This window comes from Haliaeetus albicilla, chromosome 10 (genome assembly GCF_947461875.1).
Source record: "Haliaeetus albicilla chromosome 10, bHalAlb1.1, whole genome shotgun sequence".
NCBI lineage: Eukaryota > Metazoa > Chordata > Aves > Accipitriformes > Accipitridae > Haliaeetus > Haliaeetus albicilla.
In genome coordinates this window covers 25,656,333-25,671,472 of record NC_091492.1, presented here as the reverse complement: position 1 = coordinate 25,671,472, position 15,140 = coordinate 25,656,333, and the positions used below count along the sequence as shown (strand labels likewise).

Sequence of the window (15,140 nt, the reverse complement as noted above, 5' to 3'; positions counted from 1 at the left end):
AGAGAGACAAATGAAAGGCCACGCAGATGATTAAGGGACTGGAGGGTCGCACGTATGAGGAAAGACTGAGAGCTGGGATGAGCAGGCTGGGGGCGGGCTGGGGCTCACTGATGTATTTAAATACCAGAAGGGAAGGTGCAAGGAGGAAGGAGTTAGGGTCTTTTCAGTGCTGCCCGTCGAAAGGACCAGAGGCAATGGGCACAAAAGGAAACACGGAAAGCTCCATCTGAATGTCAGGAAACGCTCTTTCACTGTGAGGGTCACCAAACACTGGAACAGGTTGCCCAGGGAGATTATGGAGCCTCCATCCCTGGAGATATCCAAAAGCCATCTGGAGCTAGAGCAACTGGCTCTAGGTTGACCTCCTCGAGCAGGGTACTGGACGAGATGACCTCCAGAAGTCCCTGCCAACCCCAATCATGCTGTGATTCTGTGATTTCCCATTGAGCAGCTTGGCTGGCCATCCCGGGAGGGAAGGGGCATGAGGAGACTCAAGCTACAATGCAGCATAAACTTTAATGAGTCTAGAGAGTGAAACAAAGCTGTGCGTGCTGGAAGGGACGCGGTCCGGGCTGCTACAAGGGCAGCTGACGGTCAGGCACCCCTTCACAGCAATGGGACGCACGTCTTCCTCCCACACACGTGGGGAGAGGGTGATGAGCAGGGCCCCTCCCAACTTGCTTCAGGATGAACCCGTGGCACAGGACAGCAGGAGACAACAGGGACTCGTGATGCGGAGAAGAAAGCAGGCGAAGGAGAAGACAACAGTTGGCCGTCTTTCCAGACAGCACAGGCTGGCACCTTGCTTCCCTCCCTCCTTTGCGGGAGGGCACGAGGGCGCTCAACCCTTCTGGAAACCCTGGCCAGCAGCTCCATCCTCAGTCCGGCACCCGGCTTTGGGCTTCCTGGTCGATGCACTCACTGGAGGTCCAGCCCGGCTTTAGCAGGGCAGGCACCTTCTGCCACAGTAGCGGCCACCAAGGCCAGAGAGGCTAAAGCCCCCGGAGTTGATGGGCACTCCCTCAGCACTCAGGATGCTGCCAACAGCAGCGGAGGTGGTGGATCCCACAGCGGTGTTCTGGGGGAAGGAGCTGAGGATGGGCCCGGGCAGGGTCACCACCACGGGAGATGGTTCAATAACCACCCGGGAGTCCTGGCACTGCCTGACACAGGGCTCGTTGCAGCTGTTGGCAAGCGGGGTTGGGCCACAGGGACGGCACAGATCGTAGCAGGACATGGCTGCGGGATGGAGGTGCACCTGGGAGAGAGGGCAGGGAAAGCAGAGGCAGCATGTGAGGCGCAGGCCGACAGCCTGCTCGGCAAGAGCAAAGGCACAGTCTGGGGAGCAGGGAGGAAGGGAGATTAAAGAGCCCTGGTCCCCAAGGGTCCCCTCCCTGCAAAGAAAGCCCAAGGCCTTCTCCCACCTCCCCCCACTGGAGAACAGGAAGAACAGGGACACCAGGAGCAGATCGAGTAGCAAGGCTCTCAGCAAAAGCTGTGCTGAGGCAAAGGCTCAGCTGAGGCCGGAAGACAGAGAGGAAAAGGAGAAAGACAGGAAAGAGGCAAAGGCGGTTGCAGCTCACCTTCTTCACCAAGGACGAGAAGGCAAGAGAAGTGGATGAGGAAGCCTGCTGTTGGACTGGCTTTTATACTGGTCATGACTGCTCCGGGCCCAGAGGCACTCTTTGCGCATGTAATGTGTTTGCCAACAAGCTCATCTTGCGTGCGAAGCATCACAATTACAGAAATGGGGACACCGCTTATGTTCCCTGCAACGCTGCCTTTTCATTTCCCTCTTCGTGACATGCCCATTCAGCCACACAGGCTCCTTTCAAGTGACCGTATTAGAGGCCAAAACGTTTCCAGGGGAAATGACACGTCAGCACAGGCAGATGATCCAGGCAGTGATGAGGAGTGTCCCACCCTGCCAAGTGATGCCATCCCCTTGCCCTCCAGGGCCTCACTTTCAGCGTTCTCATAATGAACGGGGCATGTTTTCTGGCAGTCCTAAAATACAAGGCCAGACTTTAAAAGAATTTTCTGTGACGGGAGTCAACATATCCATTGCGGAACCTCATACCTAACTCCATCAAAGTTAGGTATAAACTTCCCAGTCACCTTGGATACCCTGTAAGGTTTTAGACTCAGCAATTTAACATCAAGAGAAATTCATATGCTCTTTGCTCGTCCTTACCTTCTCTGGAGAGCCTCCAATCAACAGGAGAAGGACGTTTGAGAAGCAGAGACACTCCCCTCCAACACGTGCTAAGTCTGCTCCCTGCCCCCACCACCACCAAAGGTCAGTGTTGGGGCTTCCCAACGGTTCCTTCTTCATCCCCAAGACTGCCAAACACTTCTTCTTTGAGCCTACACGCTAACTCAATAACATACACTGCAACAAGCTTGGAAAGCTTTCCATGAGACATCAAAACTCATCACAAGTACTCATAGTCTGGGAATGTCAGCAGGAACACACTGGAAGCAAGTAGACATCAGGATATCTGTTTCCTCTTCCCAAGCATCTCAGCACTCTCAGACATGAGTTTCCCACTGGCCCATGCTAGTCCCACAGTCAGCACCTACGGTGAGGGTCTGCCCAAAGGCTCCAGTGCCCTGCTGCACCCTACCCTCTCTGATCACGTGCCGCAGACGCTCTCTACCCGGCCTGGTACGATGTTTTCACCCCACCGTGCTTCTGCTGTCAGCTCAGCATGGCTTATGGGTGTTGATGGAGAGTGCATTTCCTGAGGGCCCTCCTGCACAGCAGGGCACTGGGATTTTGCTAGCAGCAGCTGTCTTTCGGGGAAGACAGGGCTTTAGCTATGGGGAAAGGCACCGTGGGGGTTCCCACAGCATATGGGGCAGCACAAGAGATGACCCTCGCTCTACGTGAAGCAGGACTGGGAAGCGCTGGGAGGCACGGGGCAAAACGTCACCTGTGGAAGACTAGAGGATGTGGGAGGAAAGGATAGGCACCTTGTCCTCTCCTACATCACCAGCTACATGACAACTTTACACACAAGCGAGGTTACTTCCCTCCCGGATGTCGGTGGTCTTGCGGTTCAGGGCAGAAAGGCAGGAAGACACAATGGCTGCATCCTGCAGGTTTCTTTCTTTCCTTCCTCCAGCGTGCAAGGGACGGAGAAGGACTTGCTAAATGCCCTCACTTCAGTGTCATGGGCCACACGTCATGTAAACTCCCAAGCAGTGACTGTGCCGCTCTGGCCACATTGCTGAATACTTCAGAAAGGGAGCTGGGGACACAACGAGATGGTCTGGGGGCAGAAGTGAAGAGATACAACTCCTTGCGCATCTGTCAACGCACCAGACACGTCTTGGAGCCATGGAGAGCGTGACAGGGGTTTGCTGAGAGAGACAACAAGTCTGGCGTTTGGGACAGCGGGATGTGGGTGACTTTGGGAAGGCTTTGTCACATGTAAAGGACAGTCCCCTCCAGGTGACCATTTCAGTGGGACACCCACTCTCAGTCCCTCAAAAGGATACAAGCGCACCACATCGTTTCAGCCACCCCTTTACCCTGTATGGGATCACATTTGCTTATGCAGCATAGTATTGTACCCTGGGCTGCTTTAGACAAAGTATTTCCTCCAGCTTGAGGGAGTTGATCCTTCCCCTTCACTCAGCACTCATGAGGCCACAGCGGGAGTACCGTGTCCAGTTCTGGGCTCCTCAGTGCGAGAGCGACATGGACATAGTGGAGAGAGACAAATGAAAGGCCACGCAGATGATTAAGGGACTGGAGGGTCGCACGTATGAGGAAAGACTGAGAGCTGGGATGAGCAGGCTGGGGGCGGGCTGGGGCTCACTGATGTATTTAAATACCAGAAGGGAAGGTGCAAGGAGGAAGGAGTTAGGGTCTTTTCAGTGCTGCCCGTCGAAAGGACCAGAGGCAATGGGCACAAAAGGAAACACGGAAAGCTCCATCTGAATGTCAGGAAACGCTCTTTCACTGTGAGGGTCACCAAACACTGGAACAGGTTGCCCAGGGAGATTATGGAGTCTCCATCCCTGGAGATATCCAAAAGCCATCTGGAGCTAGAGCAACTGGCTCTAGGTTGACCTCCTCGAGCAGGGTACTGGACGAGATGACCTCCAGAAGTCCCTGCCAACCCCAATCATGCTGTGATTCTGTGATTTCCCATTGAGCAGCTTGGCTGGCCATCCCGGGAGGGAAGGGGCATGAGGAGACTCAAGCTACAATGCAGCATAAACTTTAATGAGTCTAGAGAGTGAAACAAAGCTGTGCGTGCTGGAAGGGACGCGGTCCGGGCTGCTACAAGGGCAGCTGACGGTCAGGCACCCCTTCACAGCAATGGGACGCACGTCTTCCTCCCACACACGTGGGGAGAGGGTGATGAGCAGGGCCCCTCCCAACTTGCTTCAGGATGAACCCGTGGCACAGGACAGCAGGAGACAACAGGGACTTGTGATGCGGAGAAGAAAGCAGGCGAAGGAGAAGACAACAGTTGGCCGTCTTTCCAGACAGCACAGGCTGGCACCTTGCTTCCCTCCCTCCTTTGCGGGAGGGCACGAGGGCGCTCAACCCTTCTGGAAACCCTGGCCAGCAGCTCCATCCTCAGTCCGGCACCCGGCTTTGGGCTTCCTGGTCGATGCACTCACTGGAGGTCCAGCCCGGCTTTAGCAGGGCAGGCACCTTCTGCCACAGTAGCGGCCACCAAGGCCAGAGAGGCTAAAGCCCCCGGAGTTGATGGGCACTCCCTCAGCACTCAGGATGCTGCCAACAGCAGCGGAGGTGGTGGATCCCACAGCGGTGTTCTGGGGGAAGGAGCTGAGGATGGGCCCGGGCAGGGTCACCACCACGGGAGATGGTTCAATAACCACCCGGGAGTCCTGGCACTGCCTGACACAGGGCTCGTTGCAGCTGTTGGCAAGCGGGGTTGGGCCACAGGGACGGCACAGATCGTAGCAGGACATGGCTGCGGGATGGAGGTGCACCTGGGAGAGAGGGCAGGGAAAGCAGAGGCAGCATGTGAGGCGCAGGCCGACAGCCTGCTCGGCAAGAGCAAAGGCACAGTCTGGGGAGCAGGGAGGAAGGGAGATTAAAGAGCCCTGGTCCCCAAGGGTCCCCTCCCTGCAAAGAAAGCCCAAGGCCTTCTCCCACCTCCCCCCACTGGAGAACAGGAAGAACAGGGACACCAGGAGCAGATCGAGTAGCAAGGCTCTCAGCAAAAGCTGTGCTGAGGCAAAGGCTCAGCTGAGGCCGGAAGACAGAGAGGAAAAGGAGAAAGACAGGAAAGAGGCAAAGGCGGTTGCAGCTCACCTTCTTCACCAAGGACGAGAAGGCAAGAGAAGTGGATGAGGAAGCCTGCTGTTGGACTGGCTTTTATACTGGTCATGACTGCTCCGGGCCCAGAGGCACTCTTTGCGCATGTAATGTGTTTGCCAACAAGCTCATCTTGCGTGCGAAGCATCACAATTACAGAAATGGGGACACCGCTTATGTTCCCTGCAACGCTGCCTTTTCATTTCCCTCTTCGTGACATGCCCATTCAGCCACACAGGCTCCTTTCAAGTGACCGTATTAGAGGCCAAAACGTTTCCAGGGGAAATGACACGTCAGCACAGGCAGATGATCCAGGCAGTGATGAGGAGTGTCCCACCCTGCCAAGTGATGCCATCCCCTTGCCCTCCAGGGCCTCACTTTCAGCGTTCTCATAATGAACGGGGCATGTTTTCTGGCAGTCCTAAAATACAAGGCCAGACTTTAAAAGAATTTTCTGTGACGGGAGTCAACATATCCATTGCGGAACCTCATACCTAACTCCATCAAAGTTAGGTATAAACTTCCCAGTCACCTTGGATACCCTGTAAGGTTTTAGACTCAGCAATTTAACATCAAGAGAAATTCATATGCTCTTTGCTCGTCCTTACCTTCTCTGGAGAGCCTCCAATCAACAGGAGAAGGACGTTTGAGAAGCAGAGACACTCCCCTCCAACACGTGCTAAGTCTGCTCCCTGCCCCCACCACCACCAAAGGTCAGTGTTGGGGCTTCCCAACGGTTCCTTCTTCATCCCCAAGACTGCCAAACACTTCTTCTTTGAGCCTACACGCTAACTCAATAACATACACTGCAACAAGCTTGGAAAGCTTTCCATGAGACATCAAAACTCATCACAAGTACTCATAGTCTGGGAATGTCAGCAGGAACACACTGGAAGCAAGTAGACATCAGGATATCTGTTTCCTCTTCCCAAGCATCTCAGCACTCTCAGACATGAGTTTCCCACTGGCCCATGCTAGTCCCACAGTCAGCACCTACGGTGAGGGTCTGCCCAAAGGCTCCAGTGCCCTGCTGCACCCTACCCTCTCTGATCACGTGCCGCAGATGCTCTCTACCCGGCCTGGTACGACGTTTTCACCCCACCGTGCTTCTGCTGTCAGCTCAGCATGGCTTATGGGTGTTGATGGAGAGTGCATTTCCTGAGGGCCCTCCTGCACAGCAGGGCACTGGGATTTTGCTAGCAGCAGCTGTCTTTCAGGGAAGACAGGGCTTTAGCTATGGGGAAAGGCACCGTGGGGGTTCCCACAGCATATGGGGCAGCACAAGAGATGACCCTCGCTCTACGTGAAGCAGGACTGGGAAGCGCTGGGAGGCACGGGGCAAAACGTCACCTGTGGAAGACTAGAGGATGTGGGAGGAAAGGATAGGCACCTTGTCCTCTCCTACATCACCAGCTACATGACAACTTTACACACAAGCGAGGTTACTTCCCTCCCGGATGTCGGTGGTCTTGCGGTTCAGGGCAGAAAGGCAGGAAGACACAATGGCTGCATCCTGCAGGTTTCTTTCTTTCCTTCCTCCAGCGTGCAAGGGACGGAGAAGGACTTGCTAAATGCCCTCACTTCAGTGTCATGGGCCACACGTCATGTAAACTCCCAAGCAGTGACTGTGCCGCTCTGGCCACATTGCTGAATACTTCAGAAAGGGAGCTGGGGACACAACGAGATGGTCTGGGGGCAGAAGTGAAGAGATACAACTCCTTGCGCATCTGTCAACGCACCAGACACGTCTTGGAGCCATGGAGAGCGTGACAGGGGTTTGCTGAGAGAGACAACAAGTCTGGCGTTTGGGACAGCGGGATGTGGGTGACTTTGGGAAGGCTTTGTCACATGTAAAGGACAGTCCCCTCCAGGTGACCATTTCAGTGGGACACCCACTCTCAGTCCCTCAAAAGGATACAAGCGCACCACATCGTTTCAGCCACCCCTTTACCCTGTATGGGATCACATTTGCTTATGCAGCATAGTATTGTACCCTGGGCTGCTTTAGACAAAGTATTTCCTCCAGCTTGAGGGAGTTGATCCTTCCCCTTCACTCAGCACTCATGAGGCCACAGCGGGAGTACCGTGTCCAGTTCTGGGCTCCTCAGTGCGAGAGCGACATGGACATAGTGGAGAGAGACAAATGAAAGGCCACGCAGATGATTAAGGGACTGGAGGGTCGCACGTATGAGGAAAGACTGAGAGCTGGGATGAGCAGGCTGGGGGCGGGCTGGGGCTCACTGATGTATTTAAATACCAGAAGGGAAGGTGCAAGGAGGAAGGAGTTAGGGTCTTTTCAGTGCTGCCCGTCGAAAGGACCAGAGGCAATGGGCACAAAAGGAAACACGGAAAGCTCCATCTGAATGTCAGGAAACGCTCTTTCACTGTGAGGGTCACCAAACACTGGAACAGGTTGCCCAGGGAGATTATGGAGTCTCCATCCCTGGAGATATCCAAAAGCCATCTGGAGCTAGAGCAACTGGCTCTAGGTTGACCTCCTCGAGCAGGGTACTGGACGAGATGACCTCCAGAAGTCCCTGCCAACCCCAATCATGCTGTGATTCTGTGATTTCCCATTGAGCAGCTTGGCTGGCCATCCCGGGAGGGAAGGGGCATGAGGAGACTCAAGCTACAATGCAGCATAAACTTTAATGAGTCTAGAGAGTGAAACAAAGCTGTGCGTGCTGGAAGGGACGCGGTCCGGGCTGCTACAAGGGCAGCTGACGGTCAGGCACCCCTTCACAGCAATGGGACGCACGTCTTCCTCCCACACACGTGGGGAGAGGGTGATGAGCAGGGCCCCTCCCAACTTGCTTCAGGATGAACCCGTGGCACAGGACAGCAGGAGACAACAGGGACTTGTGATGCGGAGAAGAAAGCAGGCGAAGGAGAAGACAACAGTTGGCCATCTTTCCAGACAGCACAGGCTGGCACCTTGCTTCCCTCCCTCCTTTGCGGGAGGGCACGAGGGCGCTCAACCCTTCTGGAAACCCTGGCCAGCAGCTCCATCCTCAGTCCGGCACCCGGCTTTGGGCTTCCTGGTCGATGCACTCACTGGAGGTCCAGCCCGGCTTTAGCAGGGCAGGCACCTTCTGCCACAGTAGCGGCCACCAAGGCCAGAGAGGCTAAAGCCCCCGGAGTTGATGGGCACTCCCTCAGCACTCAGGATGCTGCCAACAGCAGCGGAGGTGGTGGATCCCACAGCGGTGTTCTGGGGGAAGGAGCTGAGGATGGGCCCGGGCAGGGTCACCACCACGGGAGATGGTTCAATAACCACCCGGGAGTCCTGGCACTGCCTGACACAGGGCTCGTTGCAGCTGTTGGCAAGCGGGGTTGGGCCACAGGGACGGCACAGATCGTAGCAGGACATGGCTGCGGGATGGAGGTGCACCTGGGAGAGAGGGCAGGGAAAGCAGAGGCAGCATGTGAGGCGCAGGCCGACAGCCTGCTCGGCAAGAGCAAAGGCACAGTCTGGGGAGCAGGGAGGAAGGGAGATTAAAGAGCCCTGGTCCCCAAGGGTCCCCTCCCTGCAAAGAAAGCCCAAGGCCTTCTCCCACCTCCCCCCACCGGAGAACAGGAAGAACAGGGACACCAGGAGCAGATCGAGTAGCAAGGCTCTCAGCAAAAGCTGTGCTGAGGCAAAGGCTCAGCTGAGGCCGGAAGACAGAGAGGAAAAGGAGAAAGACAGGAAAGAGGCAAAGGCGGTTGCAGCTCACCTTCTTCACCAAGGACGAGAAGGCAAGAGAAGTGGATGAGGAAGCCTGCTGTTGGACTGGCTTTTATACTGGTCATGACTGCTCCGGGCCCAGAGGCACTCTTTGCGCATGTAATGTGTTTGCCAACAAGCTCATCTTGCGTGCGAAGCATCACAATTACAGAAATGGGGACACCGCTTATGTTCCCTGCAACGCTGCCTTTTCATTTCCCTCTTCGTGACATGCCCATTCAGCCACACAGGCTCCTTTCAAGTGACCGTATTAGAGGCCAAAACGTTTCCAGGGGAAATGACACGTCAGCACAGGCAGATGATCCAGGCAGTGATGAGGAGTGTCCCACCCTGCCAAGTGATGCCATCCCCTTGCCCTCCAGGGCCTCACTTTCAGCGTTCTCATAATGAACGGGGCATGTTTTCTGGCAGTCCTAAAATACAAGGCCAGACTTTAAAAGAATTTTCTGTGACGGGAGTCAACATATCCATTGCGGAACCTCATACCTAACTCCATCAAAGTTAGGTATAAACTTCCCAGTCACCTTGGATACCCTGTAAGGTTTTAGACTCAGCAATTTAACATCAAGAGAAATTCATATGCTCTTTGCTCGTCCTTACCTTCTCTGGAGAGCCTCCAATCAACAGGAGAAGGACGTTTGAGAAGCAGAGACACTCCCCTCCAACACGTGCTAAGTCTGCTCCCTGCCCCCACCACCACCAAAGGTCAGTGTTGGGGCTTCCCAACGGTTCCTTCTTCATCCCCAAGACTGCCAAACACTTCTTCTTTGAGCCTACACGCTAACTCAATAACATACACTGCAACAAGCTTGGAAAGCTTTCCATGAGACATCAAAACTCATCACAAGTACTCATAGTCTGGGAATGTCAGCAGGAACACACTGGAAGCAAGTAGACATCAGGATATCTGTTTCCTCTTCCCAAGCATCTCAGCACTCTCAGACATGAGTTTCCCACTGGCCCATGCTAGTCCCACAGTCAGCACCTACGGTGAGGGTCTGCCCAAAGGCTCCAGTGCCCTGCTGCACCCTACCCTCTCTGATCACGTGCCGCAGATGCTCTCTACCCGGCCTGGTACGACGTTTTCACCCCACCGTGCTTCTGCTGTCAGCTCAGCATGGCTTATGGGTGTTGATGGAGAGTGCATTTCCTGAGGGCCCTCCTGCACAGCAGGGCACTGGGATTTTGCTAGCAGCAGCTGTCTTTCAGGGAAGACAGGGCTTTAGCTATGGGGAAAGGCACCGTGGGGGTTCCCACAGCATATGGGGCAGCACAAGAGATGACCCTCGCTCTACGTGAAGCAGGACTGGGAAGCGCTGGGAGGCACGGGGCAAAACGTCACCTGTGGAAGACTAGAGGATGTGGGAGGAAAGGATAGGCACCTTGTCCTCTCCTACATCACCAGCTACATGACAACTTTACACACAAGCGAGGTTACTTCCCTCCCGGATGTCGGTGGTCTTGCGGTTCAGGGCAGAAAGGCAGGAAGACACAATGGCTGCATCCTGCAGGTTTCTTTCTTTCCTTCCTCCAGCGTGCAAGGGACGGAGAAGGACTTGCTAAATGCCCTCACTTCAGTGTCATGGGCCACACGTCATGTAAACTCCCAAGCAGTGACTGTGCCGCTCTGGCCACATTGCTGAATACTTCAGAAAGGGAGCTGGGGACACAACGAGATGGTCTGGGGGCAGAAGTGAAGAGATACAACTCCTTGCGCATCTGTCAACGCACCAGACACGTCTTGGAGCCATGGAGAGCGTGACAGGGGTTTGCTGAGAGAGACAACAAGTCTGGCGTTTGGGACAGCGGGATGTGGGTGACTTTGGGAAGGCTTTGTCACATGTAAAGGACAGTCCCCTCCAGGTGACCATTTCAGTGGGACACCCACTCTCAGTCCCTCAAAAGGATACAAGCGCACCACATCGTTTCAGCCACCCCTTTACCCTGTATGGGATCACATTTGCTTATGCAGCATAGTATTGTACCCTGGGCTGCTTTAGACAAAGTATTTCCTCCAGCTTGAGGGAGTTGATCCTTCCCCTTCACTCAGCACTCATGAGGCCACAGCGGGAGTACCGTGTCCAGTTCTGGGCTCCTCAGTGCGAGAGCGACATGGACATAGTGGAGAGAGACAAATGAAAGGCCACGCAGATGATTAAGGGACTGGAGGGTCGCACGTATGAGGAAAGACTGAGAGCTGGGATGAGCAGGCTGGGGGCGGGCTGGGGCTCACTGATGTATTTAAATACCAGAAGGGAAGGTGCAAGGAGGAAGGAGTTAGGGTCTTTTCAGTGCTGCCCGTCGAAAGGACCAGAGGCAATGGGCACAAAAGGAAACACGGAAAGCTCCATCTGAATGTCAGGAAACGCTCTTTCACTGTGAGGGTCACCAAACACTGGAACAGGTTGCCCAGGGAGATTATGGAGTCTCCATCCCTGGAGATATCCAAAAGCCATCTGGAGCTAGAGCAACTGGCTCTAGGTTGACCTCCTCGAGCAGGGTACTGGACGAGATGACCTCCAGAAGTCCCTGCCAACCCCAATCATGCTGTGATTCTGTGATTTCCCATTGAGCAGCTTGGCTGGCCATCCCGGGAGGGAAGGGGCATGAGGAGACTCAAGCTACAATGCAGCATAAACTTTAATGAGTCTAGAGAGTGAAACAAAGCTGTGCGTGCTGGAAGGGACGCGGTCCGGGCTGCTACAAGGGCAGCTGACGGTCAGGCACCCCTTCACAGCAATGGGACGCACGTCTTCCTCCCACACACGTGGGGAGAGGGTGATGAGCAGGGCCCCTCCCAACTTGCTTCAGGATGAACCCGTGGCACAGGACAGCAGGAGACAACAGGGACTCGTGATGCGGAGAAGAAAGCAGGCGAAGGAGAAGACAACAGTTGGCCGTCTTTCCAGACAGCACAGGCTGGCACCTTGCTTCCCTCCCTCCTTTGCGGGAGGGCACGAGGGCGCTCAACCCTTCTGGAAACCCTGGCCAGCAGCTCCATCCTCAGTCCGGCACCCGGCTTTGGGCTTCCTGGTCGATGCACTCACTGGAGGTCCAGCCCGGCTTTAGCAGGGCAGGCACCTTCTGCCACAGTAGCGGCCACCAAGGCCAGAGAGGCTAAAGCCCCCGGAGTTGATGGGCACTCCCTCAGCACTCAGGATGCTGCCAACAGCAGCGGAGGTGGTGGATCCCACAGCGGTGTTCTGGGGGAAGGAGCTGAGGATGGGCCCGGGCAGGGTCACCACCACGGGAGATGGTTCAATAACCACCCGGGAGTCCTGGCACTGCCTGACACAGGGCTCGTTGCAGCTGTTGGCAAGCGGGGTTGGGCCACAGGGACGGCACAGATCGTAGCAGGACATGGCTGCGGGATGGAGGTGCACCTGGGAGAGAGGGCAGGGAAAGCAGAGGCAGCATGTGAGGCGCAGGCCGACAGCCTGCTCGGCAAGAGCAAAGGCACAGTCTGGGGAGCAGGGAGGAAGGGAGATTAAAGAGCCCTGGTCCCCAAGGGTCCCCTCCCTGCAAAGAAAGCCCAAGGCCTTCTCCCACCTCCCCCCACTGGAGAACAGGAAGAACAGGGACACCAGGAGCAGATCGAGTAGCAAGGCTCTCAGCAAAAGCTGTGCTGAGGCAAAGGCTCAGCTGAGGCCGGAAGACAGAGAGGAAAAGGAGAAAGACAAGAAAGAGGCAAAGGCGGTTGCAGCTCACCTTCTTCACCAAGGACGAGAAGGCAAGAGAAGTGGATGAGGAAGCCTGCTGTTGGACTGGCTTTTATACTGGTCATGACTGCTCCGGGCCCAGAGGCACTCTTTGCGCATGTAATGTGTTTGCCAACAAGCTCATCTTGCGTGCGAAGCATCACAATTACAGAAATGGGGACACCGCTTATGTTCCCTGCAACGCTGCCTTTTCATTTCCCTCTTCGTGACATGCCCATTCAGCCACACAGGCTCCTTTCAAGTGACCGTATTAGAGGCCAAAACGTTTCCAGGGGAAATGACACGTCAGCACAGGCAGATGATCCAGGCAGTGATGAGGAGTGTCCCACCCTGCCAAGTGATGCCATCCCCTTGCCCTCCAGGGCCTCACTTTCAGCGTTCTCATAATGAACGGGGCATGTTTTCTGGCAGTCCTAAAATACAAGGCCAGACTTTAAAAGAATTTTCTGTGACGGGAGTCAACATATCCATTGCGGAACCTCATACCTAACTCCATCAAAGTTAGGTATAAACTTCCCAGTCACCTTGGATACCCTGTAAGGTTTTAGACTCAGCAATTTAACATCAAGAGAAATTCATATGCTCTTTGCTCGTCCTTACCTTCTCTGGAGAGCCTCCAATCAACAGGAGAAGGACGTTTGAGAAGCAGAGACACTCCCCTCCAACACGTGCTAAGTCTGCTCCCTGCCCCCACCACCACCAAAGGTCAGTGTTGGGGCTTCCCAACGGTTCCTTCTTCATCCCCAAGACTGCCAAACACTTCTTCTTTGAGCCTACACGCTAACTCAATAACATACACTGCAACAAGCTTGGAAAGCTTTCCATGAGACATCAAAACTCATCACAAGTACTCATAGTCTGGGAATGTCAGCAGGAACACACTGGAAGCAAGTAGACATCAGGATATCTGTTTCCTCTTCCCAAGCATCTCAGCACTCTCAGACATGAGTTTCCCACTGGCCCATGCTAGTCCCACAGTCAGCACCTACGGTGAGGGTCTGCCCAAAGGCTCCAGTGCCCTGCTGCACCCTACCCTCTCTGATCACGTGCCGCAGATGCTCTCTACCCGGCCTGGTACGATGTTTTCACCCCACCGTGCTTCTGCTGTCAGCTCAGCATGGCTTATGGGTGTTGATGGAGAGTGCATTTCCTGAGGGCCCTCCTGCACAGCAGGGCACTGGGATTTTGCTAGCAGCAGCTGTCTTTCAGGGAAGACAGGGCTTTAGCTATGGGGAAAGGCACCGTGGGGGTTCCCACAGCATATGGGGCAGCACAAGAGATGACCCTCACTCTACGTGAAGCAGGACTGGGAAGCGCTGGGAGGCACGGGGCAAAACGTCACCTGTGGAAGACTAGAGGATGTGGGAGGAAAGGATAGGCACCTTGTCCTCTCCTACATCACCAGCTACATGACAACTTTACACACAAGCGAGGTTACTTCCCTCCCGGATGTCGGTGGTCTTGCGGTTCAGGGCAGAAAGGCAGGAAGACACAATGGCTGCATCCTGCAGGTTTCTTTCTTTCCTTCCTCCAGCGTGCAAGGGACGGAGAAGGACTTGCTAAATGCCCTCACTTCAGTGTCATGGGCCACACGTCATGTAAACTCCCAAGCAGTGACTGTGCCGCTCTGGCCACATTGCTGAATACTTCAGAAAGGGAGCTGGGGACACAACGAGATGGTCTGGGGGCAGAAGTGAAGAGATACAACTCCTTGCGCATCTGTCAACGCACCAGACACGTCTTGGAGCCATGGAGAGCGTGACAGGGGTTTGCTGAGAGAGACAACAAGTCTGGCGTTTGGGACAGCGGGATGTGGGTGACTTTGGGAAGGCTTTGTCACATGTAAAGGACAGTCCCCTCCAGGTGACCATTTCAGTGGGACACCCACTCTCAGTCCCTCAAAAGGATACAAGCGCACCACATCGTTTCAGCCACCCCTTTACCCTGTATGGGATCACATTTGCTTATGCAGCATAGTATTGTACCCTGGGCTGCTTTAGACAAAGTATTTCCTCCAGCTTGAGGGAGTTGATCCTTCCCCTTCACTCAGCACTCATGAGGCCACAGCGGGAGTACCGTGTCCAGTTCTGGGCTCCTCAGTGCGAGAGCGACATGGACATAGTGGAGAGAGACAAATGAAAGGCCACGCAGATGATTAAGGGACTGGAGGGTCGCACGTATGAGGAAAGACTGAGAGCTGGGATGAGCAGGCTGGGGGCGGGCTGGGGCTCACTGATGTATTTAAATACCAGAAGGGAAGGTGCAAGGAGGAAGGAGTTAGGGTCTTTTCAGTGCTGCCCGTCGAAAGGACCAGAGGCAATGGGCACAAAAGGAAACACGGAAAGCTCCATCTGAATGTCAGGAAACGCTCTTTCACTGTGAGGGTCAC

At 54.9% G+C, this 15,140-nt stretch overlaps 4 protein-coding genes across 4 annotated transcripts; all 4 read right to left on the bottom strand.

The window, feature by feature from the left end:
- Positions 1-940: 940 nt before the first annotated feature.
- LOC138687136 (feather beta keratin) lies at positions 941-1,734 on the bottom strand. Its single transcript, XM_069793109.1, has 2 exons — positions 1,588-1,734; positions 941-1,261 (listed from the first exon to the last, which is right to left on the bottom strand). Exons 1-2 carry the CDS (start codon positions 1,732-1,734, stop codon positions 941-943), a joined length of 468 nt encoding a protein of 155 aa, XP_069649210.1.
- A 2,925-nt stretch (positions 1,735-4,659) lies between these two features.
- On the bottom strand, positions 4,660-5,453 carry LOC138687135 (feather beta keratin). The gene is made up of 2 exons (XM_069793108.1): positions 5,307-5,453; positions 4,660-4,980 (listed from the first exon to the last, which is right to left on the bottom strand). Exons 1-2 carry the CDS (start codon positions 5,451-5,453, stop codon positions 4,660-4,662), a joined length of 468 nt encoding a protein of 155 aa, XP_069649209.1.
- Positions 5,454-8,378: 2,925 nt separating this feature from the next.
- Positions 8,379-9,172, bottom strand: LOC138687134 (feather beta keratin). Its single transcript, XM_069793107.1, has 2 exons — positions 9,026-9,172; positions 8,379-8,699 (listed from the first exon to the last, which is right to left on the bottom strand). The coding sequence occupies exons 1-2, from the start codon at positions 9,170-9,172 to the stop codon at positions 8,379-8,381; spliced, it is 468 nt and encodes a 155-aa protein (XP_069649208.1).
- Positions 9,173-12,097: 2,925 nt separating this feature from the next.
- LOC138687133 (feather beta keratin) lies at positions 12,098-12,891 on the bottom strand. Its single transcript, XM_069793106.1, has 2 exons — positions 12,745-12,891; positions 12,098-12,418 (listed from the first exon to the last, which is right to left on the bottom strand). The coding sequence occupies exons 1-2, from the start codon at positions 12,889-12,891 to the stop codon at positions 12,098-12,100; spliced, it is 468 nt and encodes a 155-aa protein (XP_069649207.1).
- Between the last annotated feature and the right edge of the window lie 2,249 nt (positions 12,892-15,140).

Bases quoted from the DNA above. Each gene is read 5' to 3' on its own strand.
- LOC138687134 (XM_069793107.1), bottom strand. From the start codon at position 9,172: ATGCTTCGCACGCAAGATGAGCTTGTTGGCAAACACATTACATGCGCA. The intron at 8,700-9,025 runs GAAGGTGAGCTG...TGCCCTCTCTCC, and splicing joins GCCTTCTCGTCCTTGGTGAA to CAGGTGCACCTCCATCCCGC.
- LOC138687133 (XM_069793106.1), bottom strand. From the start codon at position 12,891: ATGCTTCGCACGCAAGATGAGCTTGTTGGCAAACACATTACATGCGCA. The intron at 12,419-12,744 runs GAAGGTGAGCTG...TGCCCTCTCTCC, and splicing joins GCCTTCTCGTCCTTGGTGAA to CAGGTGCACCTCCATCCCGC.
- LOC138687135 (XM_069793108.1), bottom strand. From the start codon at position 5,453: ATGCTTCGCACGCAAGATGAGCTTGTTGGCAAACACATTACATGCGCA. The intron at 4,981-5,306 runs GAAGGTGAGCTG...TGCCCTCTCTCC, and splicing joins GCCTTCTCGTCCTTGGTGAA to CAGGTGCACCTCCATCCCGC.
- LOC138687136 (XM_069793109.1), bottom strand. From the start codon at position 1,734: ATGCTTCGCACGCAAGATGAGCTTGTTGGCAAACACATTACATGCGCA. The intron at 1,262-1,587 runs GAAGGTGAGCTG...TGCCCTCTCTCC, and splicing joins GCCTTCTCGTCCTTGGTGAA to CAGGTGCACCTCCATCCCGC.